The 18103-nt window shown below is 44.4% G+C and overlaps 1 protein-coding gene across 4 annotated transcripts in view; it reads right to left on the bottom strand.

The window, feature by feature from the left end:
- KCNIP1 (potassium voltage-gated channel interacting protein 1) overlaps nt 1–18103 on the bottom strand; it is a 338293-nt gene that overhangs the window by 212797 nt on the left and 107393 nt on the right. Inside the window, exon 1 of one of the 4 annotated variants that reach the window (XM_050312573.1) lies at nt 11951–12140. The exons of 2 other annotated variants lie outside the window; for them this stretch is intronic. In XM_050312573.1, the coding sequence (XP_050168530.1) occupies nt 11951–12011 (61 nt within the window). In that variant the 5' untranslated portion in view covers nt 12012–12140. Of the gene's footprint in view, nt 1–11950; nt 12141–18103 lie in introns of those variants that run through there. One more of the 4 variants, XM_050312574.1, reaches the window with a different exon arrangement.

Here is an 18103-nt window from a genome sequence, read left to right as displayed (position 1 = left end):
GCATGGTCAATGGGAAATGATACATTGCTTTTTGGGGCAGGTGTCTGAGCCCAGGAGAGCCGTCAGTGGGTGCTGGGGCAGCCCCTGTGCAGCATAGTGGAGTGTGGGGAGGGAGCAGGAGCTCTGCAGGCAGGGACTGCACTCCTGGGGCAAGAGAAAATCCTTTCCCAGCCTTCCACAGAGTCTGAGCTTCCACTGCTTTAAGTAGGTTATGGGCACCAAGGGAAGCAAGAACCTGCAAATGAAACCTGTGTGTTAATCTGCTCTCTGCCCACCTGCAATACCAAAGTGTGCAACGTCAGAATAAAGGGAAGGGACTCCCTGGGGAAAGCAGAGCTGACAGCAAAGCCAGTCCCAAACTTTCCAGGCTGAATTAAACTCAGCAAGACTTCTTAAATTCCTAGACAATTAGTTTGTGGCTTCAAACTTTCATTCTGGACTCAGAGGATGCTGTAAGAGGCAGGGTAACACTTTTCCAGTACTTGCTGAAGTATTTAAAAACTGAGGCTCAGGGAAAACAAGACACGTGCCAGATTGAGATGCTTGAATTGAGAATCCTACATACATTCCAGCTGGGAAGCAAGGAGATTTTGGGAGCTGAATTTACAAATTCACATGTCTATTTTATGAGGGTGTTAAGAGTAACTAATTAGAGTGCTGCAAAAATAAAGCCATCCAATTTATGTACAGTGTTCACCCTGCATTGCCATGTGTCAGCAGGTTTAGCATTCAAGAATGTTCACCAGTAAATCCCTTCTAATTCATGTCATGTCAACAACAAACGGCATTACAGGGAACATCAACAGAAACCAGTAATACAAGTGATTTGCCTTACATTTGTGAGCAGTTTCATTCTGTAAATATCCCCTTTCCTATTGCAGTCCAATAAACACCTCTAAGACAGAGGCAGAAGGCAGGTGAGAATTCAGCTCTGGTTTTGAGACCGAACTTCTTTATAGGAATTTAAAATCTCTACTCCAGTTTCTCTAAATTCTCTTGAATTCTGCAAATATCGTGCTTATGCTTTAGGTTCTCTGCTTCAAAGCTTCACAAGCCTGCAGAGACCCCAGGCACGTGCACTGGGCTGCACACTCCAGAAGTGCATGTCCCAGAAACACAGACACATGAAATGAAGAACCAAACAGCAGGGAAAAACATTTGGCTTCATTTTCTGTAATGTCTACAACGAAAACAGAAGTGGGAAAGAGATAATTTTGGCAGCATCCCCACCTTTATGTGAACCATGGAACATAAATCAGTTTGAGGCTCTCTTACTAGCCCAAGAAATGTTCAGTTAACAAATGAATTGTTCTCTGGGAATCAGGCCTAGAAACCACCCTAATGTTAAGTTTGTTAGAATTTAAGTCATATTCTGCTGTCATATTGTGCTGTCCAACACAAATATTAGCACCTTTATCTCTGTGAGCTGCTCTCTCCCCTCTGCAGGTTCCTTCACACAACCTTTCACAGCAGAGAATGAGTTAAAATCCAAAATGTTATTTACTGAAAGATCAGATTCAAAATCAGGGAAACAGGAGGAAATAGAAAATATACATTCATTTACCCTTAGCAAATGTTACATAGTTAGAGGCAACTTCAACCTGGCTAAGGATACCTCACCCTGCATCAGAGTAAGGACAATTTCGGATGCACACACTGAATTTAAAAAACAAAGATTTAAGCAGTTACTCCTGAGTGCTGTTCACTCTGTATGACATCTTATGGTAAACACCACACAGACCCCTCAGGAAGGCGATGCTGATTTGCATGCACACACAGCCCAGCCTGGCTCTGCGGGTTCCCAGCTTTCCCTGCCCGATCCTTCACCAGGCAAGGGACACACTCAAACATTCCCTTTGGTTGATGATCACAAATGTTCTTACTGGAGCCCTGTGAACACTGTCCACATGAACCATTCCTGATCTCCAAACCCCCCTGCAGCGTGGTCTCTGTGCTGTCTGACACTGCAAAGCCAGAGCATGAGTAACGATGCCTTAGCTCTGCCCTCCCACTCTCCTAAATTCCACACGGTTGGGAGCTATCTCATAATGCTCACAAAACACAATAAAACTAAATCACAACAAGCAGGCAAGTGACAAGCAATTAACTTAGGCAAAACTCTACATCTCTAAACAAGGACAGCAAGCTGACGAGGATGCCCAAGGGCACTGACGCTCTGTGGCTTGGCAGGATCACATCCCCGACCCACAGGCTGGCAAATACAGAGCAGCAGGTGCTGTGGACATGCACACCTGGCACTTGCACCAGGTCATAGGGAAAGCACAGGTAAAATCAGACCTCCCACAGCACTGTCCCCACCTCATCCCGCCTCAGGAGTTTAATTTACTGAGAAATGAAGCTCTTTAAACAGATTGCTCTACATTCGTGGCTAACAGGACAGAAACATACACACTGAGTAAACAAGCATGATTTGTGTGGGCTTTTACAGGGAAGCCCCCCTTCAGAGAAACAAGGAGAGGACCCAAGGTGTGCCCCCTCACTTCTGTTTTTTGAAGGATTCAGTAGGATTTGAAACATTCTTGCAGCTGGGGAATATTACCAATATACACGTCTCTTGCATTTACTTGCACACCCCAGCAGCTTCGAACAACTGTCGGTCTGGTTTCGATCCAGATGGAGGTGAAGAACTTTCACCACCTAATTCCCCACTATCAAGAATTTCAGGGCAACAACTGGACACAGTTTTATTAAGAACAAACAGTGCAAAGAGCCATGACAAAATTCATTCCAAGTCAAAGCGTTTTCACAGTTTCCAAAACGTCTCACAGACTCTGTGGGAGTAAAGAAAATTTCATGATTTGAACCAAACTTTTAGATCAACAACTACTGGCTATGCAGTTTTCCCAGCCCAGGAGTACACACCATGAGAGAGCCTTTACTGTACCACGTTTACCCTACACAGCATTCACCTGGCCACGAGCAGGGCTGTGGTGACATTCAGAGTGGCACATTGCTGTGTTCTCTCTCCCAGGCACTGCTGAGCAGCTCAGCCACCACTGCCTGAGGAAAGCGCACACAGCGCGTTCATCTTCTGCGCCATGTGAACCTGTGAACTGTGAGTGCTTCACCTCCATCAATAGTAAGGCCAGAGGAAAGAGAAAAGGCAGCATCAGCTAAAAAAGAATGCAGATGTAGTCATGTAAAGTGCTGTAGCTGAGGGCATTACCCAGAAAATGCCTGATTGGAATATTCCCCTTTTTTGACAGCGTATTTTCCTGGAGGGCTGCGGTGAGCCACGTGCAGCCCAGTGCTTGATCAGAGAGGTGATTAGAACTGATAGGGCAGTAGCTCAGCTGTAATGTCCTCAGCTCCTGCCAAGTAGAGGATGCCAAATTGCTAATGTAAATAGCCCCTTTTGATGTCTTAAAGCCCTGGAAATGAAAGGCGCTTTCCTGAAAGATCAGTCTCTGGTTGACTTTCTGTCTCAGCACAAAACCTGATCTGCATACAGGTCCGACTGTTGCCTACACAAACAGAACAGGACCTTGTGGGACCACATTTCCTTTGCAGAACTGCATACAAATGACCACCTTGGCAGAATTTTCCTCGTGCCCTAATGCAGCTCTGTGTCTAGTTGTCAGCACAAGACTGCAAACCAGACCTTCTGTCAGCTCACGTGTTAAAATGTTTGTTAAAACAAACGCCACGTTACAGGGATTCAGATCCACACAAGGACATGCCTTCAGTTCCTGGGGTGTCACTATCACAGTGTGAGGTCATGTCTGACTCTCCCAGCGAAGCATGTAAACCAGTGTGCAATTCAATTACACTGGCTTATTAGGATTAGCAGACAGCAAACCTCTCTGCACAGATACAAAAGTTTCCTGCTTCCCATTTTTAATTTTCATGTGTTCTGTGTTCAGATGGCAACACCCAAGTCCCTTGAACTATGTGGATTGGGAATGTAAAAGGGTGCTGAGCCCCACCAACATCTACAGCTACCTGAAAGGAGGTTGTAGCCAGCTGGGGGTTGGTCTCTTCTCCCAGGCAGCTCTCAGTAAGGCAAGAGGGCTTGGTCTTAAGCTCTGCCAAGGGAGGTTTAGGTTACATATTAGGAAGAAATCTTTTACAGAAAAGGTAATCAGCCATTGGAATGGGCTGCCTAGGGGAACTGGTGGATTCTCCATCCCTGGAGGTTTTTAAGATGAGACTGGATGTGGCATCAGTGCCATGGCCTGGGAATCACTGCGGTACTGGATCAAGGGCTGGCCTTGATCTCAAAGATCCTTTCCAAATCAGCTGATTCTGTTATTCTATAGGGCTCACCTGCATGGGGTGGAACAGTTTCCCAAAGGGAAATTGTCATTCCCCACAGATGTTTGGTGGCTCCCAACATTTTGCAGCTGGAGAGCCAACAACATTATCTTTCCCAGGACTGCGTGAACCCCACAGAGAACAAACCTCAGATCATTCAGTTTGATGTGCTAAATCAGGGGCCTTGCCTGAGGTTTCAGCTGATAATCAAAAAATCTATGGGACTGATGTGTAGCATTTCTCACAACTGAGCAACAGCAGCCTGGGAAAATCTACCTGGCTGCAGACAGCAAAGTTAGAACTGTTGTCAAAACATTTGAGCTGTGCTCCTGAAACCATGCTCTAACTAGGTAAATCTTGTGAACATAGCTTGTTTCATCCGTGTTTTCTTGCATATAAATTTGACAGGCAGAAATATTTATTTTGTCAGAGTAATAAATGCCCCTGATGTTCAGCACTGATCTCTGGCAGGCTTTAATTCAGCTCCCCCCTCCAAGGTGACACTCTCCTGTTCCACTGAGAACTCCTCAGTAGAAGGATGCCAGGGTCTCCCAGGTTTCCCAGAAACCTGCCTCCAGCAGCACAAATGCATACTGACAGCTGTCCTCAGACACAAGATAAAATGACCTGTGGCCATCTACAGAAATTCTGGGCACTTCCCAACCAACCCACAGAATGAGCCTGGGGGAGAAGAGTTTTTGTGGAGCAAGAGAAAAGCAAACAGCGGTGTGTGTGCGAAGAGCTGTGCTTGTTGAATATGTCAAGAAAGTAATGTTTGGATTGAGGAAAACCAAACAGATGTAGCAGAGATCTGCCAGGCAAGGATGGCTCTGTTACCCTGTTCATGTCTTCCTTAAAATATCCTTAAAAAAAACCCACAACCTCCCTCAGCCATCCTACAGGTTCCAGTTCGGCCCCCCTGGCCACCCAGCTGCCTGTGGGCACACAGTCCTTCCCTGCCTCCCACAGCCCTGCCTGGCAACTCCAGATCTTTTCTACTGTGCATTGTTCAAACTGCTCAGGCCCCCCTACCCCAAGCAGCACCAGCAAAAACGAGGTAGAAACGAATTGACCACTGTCTGTAGTCTTTTCAGTCCAGACCAGAACATCACCCTGCAGTGACAGCCACAAACACAGACTGGAGATATCTGGGCACAACTACCTCCAGTTTTGACTTGCTTATTTTGAAAACATGGATGCAGTTTACACTTTGTAATAATTTTTGGTTTGTTAAGTACAATGCATCTTATAATGACAGTTATTACCCTTCCCTCTGGCACCTCAGAATAAATGAAAGGGCAAAAATTAAATACCTTCCTTGGAACCATAAATATCTTCTGGGTTAAAGATGCTGCTACTATACTGCTCCTGCCTTCCCCAGTTGGTACCCAATCCCATGGGGTCCTCTTCTTCATGGGGTGCCCAAAGCACTCAGCATCTGCTGGAAAATGCCTCTCAGAGAAATGCAGAAGGTTCTTACTTTACAAATAGCCATGGTGTGAGAAGTGGCAGGATGAAGAGACCCTGAACAGATACCCAAAATTTCTGCATCTCTGTGCCATGGCCTTTTGTGGGTAGTGACTTTGAATAAGAAACACAACACTTGTCATAATCACCCAGGTCCATCCCCCACTGCCATGAAGTACTTCAGCAGTCACCCTTGTGCATTCACATCCAAAGATACGATGAAATCACAAGCCAATAAAGGCTTTGGAAAGTTTTGGTGAATAATCATAATTAATAATGATCTTAATTAATGAAACATTTCACCTAAAAAAGAAAACCACTTACTATTTGAAAAATGTGTAAATCTTCAGGCATTTTAACAGATCATAACTAAATAACAAGATAAACTTTTTTACTGTAGGTTTGTAAGTGAAGAAATAAAATATCATGTTTTTATTTTCCACTCATGTTTTACTACAATCAGAATGAGTAGCTATGGTTTACCCTGGTCTGCTTTTTTACCGAATTTTTTCCCTTAAAAAATTGTACAACCCTTACTGGCTCCTGCTTACGTATTTGATGACATTAAGAGTTGTAAAGCTAGGAATTGCTCAGAACTTCTGCACAGTGTTGAGTTCCAAGCTTTTCACATCTACGAGTGTTAAATATTTTCAGCTGCAAAAAATTCTAGTGCTTCCTAGTGCCCATTCCACCCATCAAATATGAAGTAATGCACACTGGAAGAGCTGGTGATGAGGAAGGCTAGAAGGCTACCTAGGCTGGAATTTTAAAGCTGAAAAGTATTTTCTGGTTTACCCTTTCAAATTATCATGGAACAAAACGAAACTCCAAAGCACTGCAGCCCACTGGCACGCAGAGCTGAAGTCTGTAATCACCTCTTTTCTTTGTGGTGGGTTTTCAATGCTCTGTGTGGACAGGCTGCATGCAGCAGAGGCACACAGTGCCCCTGCCTACAGGCAGGAAATCAGCATACACAGATGTTAATGCAACACAGAACACCATGCAGTGTTTCCTCTGTCCATTTTACTTCATTCCAAACCAGGTCTGACTCCAGCTTATCAGCCAGGAGCTATGTGCCTCTGGGAAGCAATCAGGGACACTCATAGCTTATTTTAATTTTGTCGTGGCCATCCACTCTTGAAAAACAACTATTTGAGATCCCTCTGCCTCAGTGCCAGGAGTCAGTTGAAAGCAAAGGAAGAAATTTAGATCTGGTAACTACATGGGAGCTGAAGAAATTCTGGTTGAAAGACTGGGGAGTGGGGAATGGAAGCAGGCATGAGTCCATAAGTCCTGCTCACCTCTAACCCCACACTCAGGTGAGCTCTTGTTGGGAGGACACAGGAAAGTAAATCACAGGGCAGCTTCCCTGCCCAAATCTATCATCTCCATTCCATGGCTAAGGCTGAAAAGGGTTCATTCCACAGAACACTGATGAACCACTTTTTCATCTTTTGAGCAGAGAAGCAGGTTGTTCTAGCACAGGGAAGTGAAAGGGCACAGCCACGACCCAGCAACCACAAGATCTCAGTGTAATCTGATGTTCTTACAAAGACTACCAAGTCAAGCAGAGTTGGTTTCCTAGCAAGTAAAATAGCTGAAAATACAGCTGGTCAGGCACAAAATCTGATAATTTTGGACAATAAGCCATTTGAAAACAAAGCCTAGAAATTGCTCACTACAAAAATGGCACAAACTGACATTTTTAGCAAAATGTTGCTGATCTCAGGGTCAGAGCTGCAGCCTGTAGCTCTAAGCCCAACAAGATGCAGGTATTGAGAAACAGGCAAGTTATATTTCACTTTCACTGGGGGGGTTGAGGGGGGGGGCTGTGTGGATGAAGAGAACAGAAAGAACAAACAAAAGAACAAATGAAAGAACCCAGAGGTACAGAGAGCAGTCAAAACAAGAAATTCCCTCTGCTTTAGCAATCTGTTAAATGAATGTTTCCATGACGAATATAGAAATGGCTGATTCTAGCTACAAATTTGGTCATGACTGGATGCAGACTGTAAAGACACAAAAAAAATCTCTATTTCTGCATCTAGTTGAAATCAGAGGTGCATTTCTCTGTGTATTATCTGCTGTGCTGGTCTTCTGTCTTTAGTTCTGTGGTTTTTTCTGTGTTGGTTTTTTTTTTTTTCTCCTCATTTATTGCTTTATTGCTTATGTTTGCAGGAGGATATTCCAGTAGCTTGAAATTCTCAAGTCCATCTCAATCATATGTCTAAGCACTAACTATTAACATACTAAAGAGGGGACCAAGCACTCCTCAGCTTTGTTGGCATTTGCTTCATATTGAGCTCTGAATGTCTCTGCCTGTTCCTAATAACCCAAATCCTTGTATCTTTAGGTATTTTAAAGTGACAATAATCCCAGAGCTGGAGGGTGGATAAGGCTGGAAGGGACCTCCAGTTCCCTCCTTAAGGCAGGTTTAACTACAGCAAGTTGCTCATGACTGTGTCCAGTTGGGTTTTGAGTATGTCCAAGCCTGAAGACCCCACAGTCCCTCTGGGCAGTCTATTCCAGTGTTCAGGCACCTTCACAGTAATTTCTTTTTCTTATATTAAAGTGGAATTTCTTGTATTTCAGTCTGTGCCTGTTGCCCCTTCACCTGTCCCTGGGCACCACAGAGAAGAGTCTGGCTCCATCACCTCTGCTCCCCACATCAGCCGCCTTTGCTGCTGGCTCACTGTCAGCTTGTCCCCAGGACCTCAGCCAGGCTCCACCAGCATCCCAGGAATGCTGGCCTGAGATATAAGCAAAGTGAAGAGGGTGGAAAGAGGTGTTATCTTTTAGTGGGCCAACTAAGAATGCTGGAAACGGCAGACAAGAATCCCAACAATGAATGAAGTTTAAAACATCACCAGTCAAGGAGATCACAGGAAATGATTTCTGATTAAATGTACAAATAGTTGGTGGAACTACCCCATGCCACTCCCAAAGCAAACAGCACAAATCTCACAGACCATCCAGGGACACCACAGCAAACAGGAAAAGCTTCTGAAGCTTTACTGATAGGATTGCAACTCTAAGAAGCAGAAATCTTTATCTGTCAGGACAGGGTGTGCAAGTCCCAACCCTCCAGGACAAAATGCAATTATATTGGATTAAGTTTCCACATTCAAGCCAAGCAAATGGTCTCCTCCTCTACAGACCCACAACACTGTCCTCTCTCAGAGACAAGGGTTCACCCTTGATGGAGCACTGCTCTCCACTTGAAGGCAATTTCTGTGTCACTCCTGACTTTATTGATTCAGGCTTTCCATTTTCATTAGAACGAGGAATTAAATCTTGTACTCTTGAACAGGGCTACACTATGACCTGTCCAGCATTGCTGCTCACAGCTGGAATAATCAAACCAGCCTCCAATCCCAATGTCAGCACTCAACACACCCACAAGCAGGACATGAGGGAGAACAGCACAGGCAGAGAAGCAGTTGTTGTGTGCTGAAGCTGGAAGAGTTCAGCACAGGCCACTTGAGCCCTCTCTGCCCTGACCCACCATGTGCCTCCTGGTATTAACTGATGTCTGGAAACTCCTCACTTTAGATATGACCTGTTTATTTACCTGTTCTTGAAACAATACCTGTTTTCTGCTTTTACTTTATTACACGAGAGATACACAGCTTCAGGTGGAGGTGTGAGCTACTTAGCTAGAAAAGGCTGTAGAAATTATCTTCAGGCTACTCAGAGGAGAGCATATGTACCAGGACAAGAGAGCAGTTACAGAGGTGTAGATACAACTGTTAACAACTATTTCTCCAAGCCCTTGTTTTACCAGCAGTATTTAACTGCTACATAAAGTCCTGAAATAGTCAAATAAACACATAGATAAATATAATAAATAATAATATGTGATAATTTATTAATAAAATAAAAAAAAATTACTCAATCAAAGACAGGCATAGCAATACCCAACAGAGCAGTAACACCCAGGCATCACCCACAAGCTGCCCTCTGGCAGAGAAGCCCCAGCAGCCGTGCAGCCAGCAGTGGGACAAGTGACCCTTCCCCTCTGCTCAGCACGTGGGCAAACACATCCAGAGTGCTGGGGCCAGTTTGGGGCTCACCAGAACAAGACAGGCATGCATATGCTAGAACATGGTCCAGTAGAGGCCACCAGGATGGCTGAGGGCTACAAGAGATGCCGAGAGAACACGTGGACAATACTGTGGACTCCACCACACAGCTGTGATTGACTTCTACCAACCATTTAGCTCACAGACAAATAACAATTTCAGATTGTATTCAAGCCCAGAACACTTTAGTGTTTTGTTGCCAGCAAGGTGAAGTGCTAACAGTCAGTGTAGAACACACCAGCAAAGCTGCCTCTGCCACTCCTGTTTAGAGATCTGAGGGATCATTTGCACATCAGTCTAGAGAAACATCTGCAACTGGCTGAAGACAGCCAAAACCAGCAGCATTGTTCTGTAATGTTCTTTCCTGACAGATAAACCTAAAAAAAGGTGTAAAATTCTGTGCTGCCTTCGAAAATAGCCAAGAAAATCAAAGGAATTTCCTCCAAATTGCTTTTTCCAACTGGGTGCTCCACTAACCAGCAACACCATGGGGATAACACATCAGAGCCAAGAGGAGATAACTCTGGAAACACAAGCATTGATAAATATAGCTGAATAACCACTGCCAGCAGGCATCAGCAAGATTGAATTCCATTGTAAAGGTAAAAATGTGTGACCAGATGCTGGATTTTTACTGCTTGTTCCCTCCAACAAAAAGCAGTGGCTTGTATCCACTAGATAGTTGAGCCAATCACAAGACAACAAAGTCACAGAGAAAAGTTATGTTGAACTACCAATTATCCACGTTTAGTGGAAATCAGCTTCAGCTCTCAGGTTTCTTTCAGGTGGACAAGACTCCCCTCAGTGACAGAGCAGCCACCATGCCCAGTGCATCCTGCCCAGTCTTTGTACTTCAGTGCCTACACACGAGCCTCCCAGCTCCAGGTGTAACTCAGTGTTTAGGCACTAATACAGCTATCCCTGCATTAGAAGATATACCATCCATGTCCCAGCCAACTGCACATTCATGGGTGCATCACAGTGACACAGGAAGGTGAACTGTAAACCATGTGCACATACCCTGATGTAAAACATTGCCCCACTGTTACCAGGAACGTAGAATTTTACACTTGCTCACGAACTTACCACAATTAAATCCCCTGCACAGCTTGTGCCCATTTCTCTTTTGAGTGATTACTTGGTGTTTGATATTTCCTAAGAGAGTTTTTAATTTTAATTGCAAGAAAACACATACCAACTTACAGTTTAAGAGTATATTTAACTGAGCTACAGATCCAGTGGAAATGGAGACCTGCCCTAGGAATACTGAGAGACTGCTAAATGCAGAAATTCTGGCAGGGAATATTTACAAATAGCAGAAAGACTTGCTGAAGTTACAGAGTCTTTCCTTTTGTTTTCAAAACAATACTCATTCTGTACAGTATGGATATGCCCCTGACAGTGCTTTCAACTTTCTGCTCAGCAACACCCTCGAATTTTTGAATTAACCCTGAAGAAAACTGAGCAGAGCTCAAGCAAATACTACAAAAACCAGACCTCCTGAAAAATCAGTATTTACAGATAATATTTATGGATTTAAGGATTTAAATCCCTAGGATTGCTGGTTACTTTCTTATTTATTATGAGCTTCTGCTCCTCTCCTTTACAAAAACATCCTAATTTTTTCCCCCTCTTGCTAATCTTTATAAAACACACATCATTAGTACTGCACACTTGGTGTTGGATTACTGAATATGCAACACTGACTCTAACAATACTTCCTGAGACAGAAACCCCAAGGCATTGGGAAGAATTTGCTGTGTATCTACATTTTATTCCCTCTTCAAAGGGTTTATAAAGCATGGGATTTGGAAATAAACAGGTCTCTTCTGCAAGTGCTCTGCATATGGAGCCACTGAGTTTCTCCTCCTCATGCATGCCTGCATGAAGGATTACAGTATTTCAGATGCTTTTCAACCCCCAAGCCCCTCCACAGCAATTTTCTCATGCCCACACGTTTTTTCCACCACCTTGCATCCCACTCTCCCCGGCAAATTACACCTCAGAAAAACACTGGCAGGTTCCTTGCGAGTGGCACATGTTCATTTTCTCCTCCCTTCCTAACACAAATTTCCCCCACAGCAAATATACGAAAGGGACAGGAAAAGCATAATAGGAGGTCTTACCTTTTGATGGTCTTCTTTGTTTTGTTTGTAGAGAAGAGAACGTACCCATTACGGCACCCATTGCAAAAGCCACTCGTGAGTTTTTGAGGAGGATTTATTTTGGCTGGGATTTTTTTCTTTCTTTTTTTTTTTTTTAAATTATTCTTACCCCACCCCTCCACTGACAGTGAATGAAATCTACGTGAGATGCCCCCAAGAACAAAAAAAAAAACAAAACCAGAGGAAGTCAAGAGAAGAAAGAAAAGAAGGAAGGAGGAGGGAAAAAGCAAAGCACTGCAGCTCCAGCGTTCAGCAAGCGTTAAGCTTTGAGGGTTTTTTTTAAGTCAACACACATGCACTGACTCACAGCCGGCTGCACTGTTATTATTCAAAACAGCTCCCCATCAAAATTTAAATGCTAGGTAGATTCCCTCAGACCAGAGCTGGCAGCAGATGCATCAAAATATTTACTGGAGCACAGCCACATAAACACACAGGCTAATTCTTCCTCCTGTTCCCTTATGGCTCCAACCAGCAGCCTGTAGGTCTAGCGAGAGAGCATCAGTGCAGCTCTTCCAGTGAATACTAAACTGGAGTCCTGTAGACATGCTGAGGGGCTGGGAGGGGAAGCCAGGGCTGTGGGCTGGGTACCAACTCTGAGAGAACGGAAATCTGAGTGGGAAGCGAGATCGAGCGAGGCATCAAAGCCCCAGCTGTGCGGGCTGCGTGCTCCTGCTAATTAAGAGTCTGACAGAAAGGTGGGAAGCAGCAATTTCCAACAGTCTTCTCAAGCAGAAAAGTCAGAGGAAAATGACTAAGTGCAATGGGGGAAAACAGAAAATTTCACGGCAATCCTTTTCCTTCACATCCTTTCTCACATGCCAGAAGTACATGCAAGGCAGTTAATAACTTATTTTTCTGCCAAATATATATGTGCACACACTTTTTAAGGAGATTAAAATAATAAACTGTTGAAACAAAACTCTGCAAACATCCAGTGGCTAGGGGAAAGTAGAACAGTTCCCAGCATTTTTTTCAGTTCTGCCATGTTTCAGAAAATCAACTACACATCCAGTTATGTTTCCTCAGAAGGAGAAATAGCAAATGCTCAGGTACAGAAGGAGTTAAACATACTGAGACAGGCTTCAGAACCCGAAATAATTTTCTACTTGCACGTGGTGACTGAGATTCAGGCAGCATGTGTGCAAATACTGTATTTTTCAGAAGCAATTAATTCCTATGCTGGAGACCATACCGTATTGTCTCAACAAGTTTCCCCAGCTTTCCTCTGATTTTGCAGTAAAGATCCCCTCAAACACAGATCCCAGCTTCCTGAGGATCAGGAGCTGCCCAGCATTGGTGTCCCTGGAGGTACAACCCTGCCTTACCCGCTCCTCATGTGCTGCAGCAACGCTGTCTTTGCATGCACAGGTGTCCTTTAACCCCCAGTGCATACCAGCAAAGAGCTTCCCATTAGGTCCTGGTTCCAAAAGCCACTAAACAAAATAATTTATTTTTTCTTGTTTTACAACTCTCAAGAGACATTCATTGAACTTTTTGTTAGGCATGCCGGGGTAAAGGTACTGTTTAGATACCGAAATCTTGAACTGAAACACATCAGCTTGCAGGTAGGTCCAAACTGCCTGAGACTTGGGGCACACGGGGGCCTTTGTCATTGTGCAACATTCCCTGCCTTCTCCCTACCCTCATTCTTCCCCTCTCTTCGCTGGTCACAGCTCTGGGCCCACTGCCCCTGGGGTAAAAGGCTTCTCCAACCACCCAGATCCAGGTGGGAATCCCTCAGACTACACTGATCTCCACCAGGCACTGAAAAGCTGTACAAGGTTCTTAAGCTCTTTCTTAATTTAAATATTTATATTAATTTTATTAATATTTTATTTGCATTTACGCATTAAAATGTTAGATAGGCTACAGTGGGCATGTGGAAAATCACTGCTCTCGGCACTTGTGCAGACATCAAAGGCTGGAGAGCGACCAGAGGCCACGGCACACATCTCCAAGTTGTCAAAAATGGAATCTTCAATCTAAGCAAACTGTCACTAGCAGAAATCAAGGACTGCCAAGGTTGCCACTCAACCATGTGTCCCATCTCCATCTTTTAAGTATCTCCAGGAATGGGGACTGTCTCACTACCCTGGGCAGCCTGTGCCAGTGCTTGACCACCATTTTGGTGAAGGAATTTTTCCTAATATTCAGACTAAACCTCCCCTTGAGGCTAATTCATCTTGTCCTATCACTTGTTACTTGGAAGAAGAGACAAACCCAGCAGAAGCCTGTACACACCCTCTCCTGAGCTGGGTTAACAGGGCAGATGTGTCCCCACTGGTCACCATTAATCCATCATTATTGTCTGCCAACCATTAAATCCTGTTCCATCCTTTTGTCACTGCTGTATACCAGACAAACTCTGTCTCCTGACTACTAGAACCATGACCTAATAGTATTCACTGATCCTCTTCCTGATTTCTTTCTGCCTCATAACTCTGTACTATTGCTTTTAATAAGCATCTGTGAGACTTTGAAACATCAGAGCAAAGCAGTAAGACCCTGACAGTGATTCTGGATGTAGCCAGAAGGCTTGGTCAGAAAAAGAAATTCATTATTTTTAATAAATGCAAATATAGCATCTTCAATTAGACACTCATATCACCAGCTAGCTGATATCAGTGTGGAATGGAAATCTCCCAGGAGCAAGGTCAGAGGCATTGGTATGGCTTGGCACCCTGAGACAACATCAGGTCTCCTTCCAACTAAACACAGCTACTGGTGAGAATCAGAGCCAGACCACATCTGCATTGTATCCACCCAGGAATACATATTTCTGGCATTTTTGTGGGCATAAACAGGAAAGTAAAGGGGGAGGTTGTTTTTTTTTGATCGTGCAGAAATCTGGACCATTGTCTGGAAAACACCACCTCCCTAAGCACTGTTCCCTAGGGAGACCCCTGGGTTATCAGCTGTCCTATCCTGCAAGGCACAGGGGGAAACATCCACCTGCAGGACCAGCAAGGGAATGCCTCAGATATACCCAGACTTTAAAACTTTAGACATTGGTGAACCTCATTCTGGTGTATTTTTTCTTTGTCTCTCGAAGTACAGCAATCAGCACTCACATAACAGGAACACAAATAAAACTTGAAAACTGCCTGTCTATAGCAAGCCCTTGTCATTCACTCTGTATCTGTCACTTTTGAGTGCTTCCAGGAAGGTTCTGTTTTAGAAAGCCTAAATAGAGCTTGAAGTGACTGACTCCTCTTCCCTTCTGAGTATTTCAGGAAAGAGACCTTGGCCAGAGTTTCTACAGCCTAAACTAAAGGACTTTCCTTTTTCATATTCCAGTAACTAACACTTGTTTCAGGGAAGCATTTCACATTTACCCAAAGAGTGTTTCACTTTAAGGTAGAGCTGGAGGTGACTTTCTGCTCACCTGAGCAGGTACTCTGTAGAGCAGTTTCTCTATAGGCTGGACGTAAACAGAATCCTTCCAGCAAGCAAGAGAGAGCACACAAGTAGCAGACTGGGAGCTGGGATGATGCCACTTGAGCACTGACACAGAAATGCAAGGACTGCTGCTCTCAGCTCTGTTCACACAAATACAGACTGGTCAAACATCTGCAATGGGGACCAACTGGCACTGGCCCAATTTCTGCCCAGTGCTCTGGCACAAAACCTCTTCCACCCGTGGTGACAAGCAGCACAGACACAGTGCACTTGCTCCTGTGATACTCTGGGCATGGATTCCTCCAAGAGGGATGGCAGCTACAGGGAGCAGGAGAAATGCATTTTGCATTTATTACACAGGCTCCAACACAAAACCCCCTCACAGAAGTTGCCTGTTCACCAGCAGAGCTGCCCACAGGCTCTTGTCCTCTCTTCCAGCTCCCTGGTTTATGAAGCAGTTCATGAGATAGTGAAACTTGGCTATCTGACCAAAAAAAAAAAATCAAAAAAAAGAAGGAAAATAATCCTTTTCTAAGTGAATCAAATGAGAGTTTCGGTTGCTTAGCAAATTTTTAACCAGCTGCTGTCCTCGGCTGCCTGTGCCAGAACACCCTCTGCTGAGTGCTTTGCCTGACCCTAAGCCCAAGGCTCTGTAGAAGACCTGGCAGGAGCCTTCCTGAGCCACGACCAGACTGATTTCTGGAGTCATTGCTTGCTTGAATGAGGACTTACAGATAGCACATCCACCTCAACGTCCCAGAGCACTCCAGGCATTCCCCAGTGCCGAAGGACTCATCCTTCAGGTCATCTGGGTGCTTGGGCACTTCACAAAGTCACAGACCAGCTAAGGAAGACCAAGGTGCAAAACCACAGCAGGAAACTCACAAAAATCCAGCTCCAGCTGGACACTGAAGGGAGGAGGAGGAACATCACTACCACTTGGGCTGCTGGCAAGGCTCCAGAGTGCAGCACCCCCAGCACTGACCTGGCAGGATCCACGAAGCACGAGAGAGGTGAGCATATCATTCCTCTCGCAGTAATAGTCATGGTTTTCCTTTATTCCTCTGCTATTACTAAAAATAACTCTTTGATTAGGCTGCTCAGATTTCAGCTACACTAACCAGTACATTTAAGGGGTGTTTGTTTACTGCAAATATGTATCACTGACTTACTGAAATTGGCCCAGTTCAAAGCAGGAAGCCTAACAGCCAAGTCCACCTGCTGACCAAACATGAAGGGCCACTGCAAAGACCTACAGGGATAAATAGAAACAGAGTGGGACAATCTGCTCTGCCCCTGGAAAAGAGCTTGATCACAGGGACACCAGGATGAGGCAGTCTTTTGCTGGTCTACACCTGTAAAAAGTGTTTGGGAATCTTTGTGGGCCATCTTTTACCTTTTTATCAATGCAAGGACTTAAAAGGTGTCCCTACTCTGGGTTTTCACAAAGTCAGGATTCACCACATATGTATTGTTTTTTCAGCACCTATTTTTTGGAAGTATTTCTTCCATAAAAGCAACAACACACAAGAGCAGAGTTTCATCCTCTTTTTCTCCTCTTGTGAGCCATTATAATAAATATGTTTTCAGAGGCATCTTTTGCTCTCTGTAAGGACAACACAGCAGAACAAAAACTATGGAAATATTCATTACTGTACCTTTGCAGGCCCAAAGCAAATTCCCACGCTAGCTAGCTTTGTCAGACCTCAAAGGCTAGAGGTCCTCCTTTTCCTTTTGATGGATATATATTTTTCATTAAATGAAAGCTAATGAATAACAATGCTGAGAAATCAGATGGAGTAGATGAGACTTTGAGCTTTGGGATCATCTAGATCTTCATGTAAATAAGACAGTGACAATATTAAAGCATTGGAAAGCCACTTGCCTTCCAGTCTATAGCAAACACAGCTATGCAAAAAAAGAACAAAGTAAACACTTCATGCCACCAAACGGGGAACAAAAAGCCAAGTGCTGATGTCTGAGCAATAAGGGCTACTCCTCCTCTTTAATATCCCAAGGAAGGCAGTGGAGAACAAAGCTGGAATTTTGTATCCTATTGCTCAGAGAAAGCAGTCAAGTGTCCTCCTGAATCCAGGATCAGATGTCCTTGCTCAGCTCTTGCCTTTCTTCTTGCAAATACCAACAGTCCCCACTGCAGCCACACATGGGTATGCATGGACATAAACATCTGTGTGCTTAATTAAATGAGAAAAGAACAAGGGACTGGTCAATCTATGGGAGGCAGCATAGTGAAAGCAGAACATAAAACTACATTATTGTCTGCTGGTGAGCAGACCTAACGTTTGCCCTGAGGATGTCACACTCAAAAACAGATAGCTGAGAGCTCAGGAAGGGAATACTTTACATTTCTAGTAACGATTTCAACAAAACACAAGAAAGATACTGATTTATATCTTCAGCTGGAGCATTTGTTCTGTAAATAGGGGGAGATTGTTTCCAGATAAAACTTGAAAGAATAGGGGAGACACAAGGGCTGGCCTGAAGGGTAGCAAGGAGAGATGCCTGATGGCAGGAGAGGTCACTGCAGGACCAGTGAGCACAGCTGTCCTGGCACACCACTGCCAGTGGGAGGGAGTAAAGGTGGGCAACAGGACACCACGATGAACCCCATAAAGGTGACAACAAGAAACAGCCAGGTAGAAGGCTAGAGAGACAGGAGATGATCAGGGCTGCCAGCATTGGTGTGATAAA

This window comes from Myiozetetes cayanensis, unplaced genomic scaffold (genome assembly GCF_022539395.1).
Source record: "Myiozetetes cayanensis isolate MyiCay16 unplaced genomic scaffold, myiCay2020 scf17, whole genome shotgun sequence".
Taxonomy (NCBI): domain Eukaryota; kingdom Metazoa; phylum Chordata; class Aves; order Passeriformes; family Tyrannidae; genus Myiozetetes; species Myiozetetes cayanensis.
This window is presented reverse-complemented; position numbering and strand designations above follow the sequence as displayed.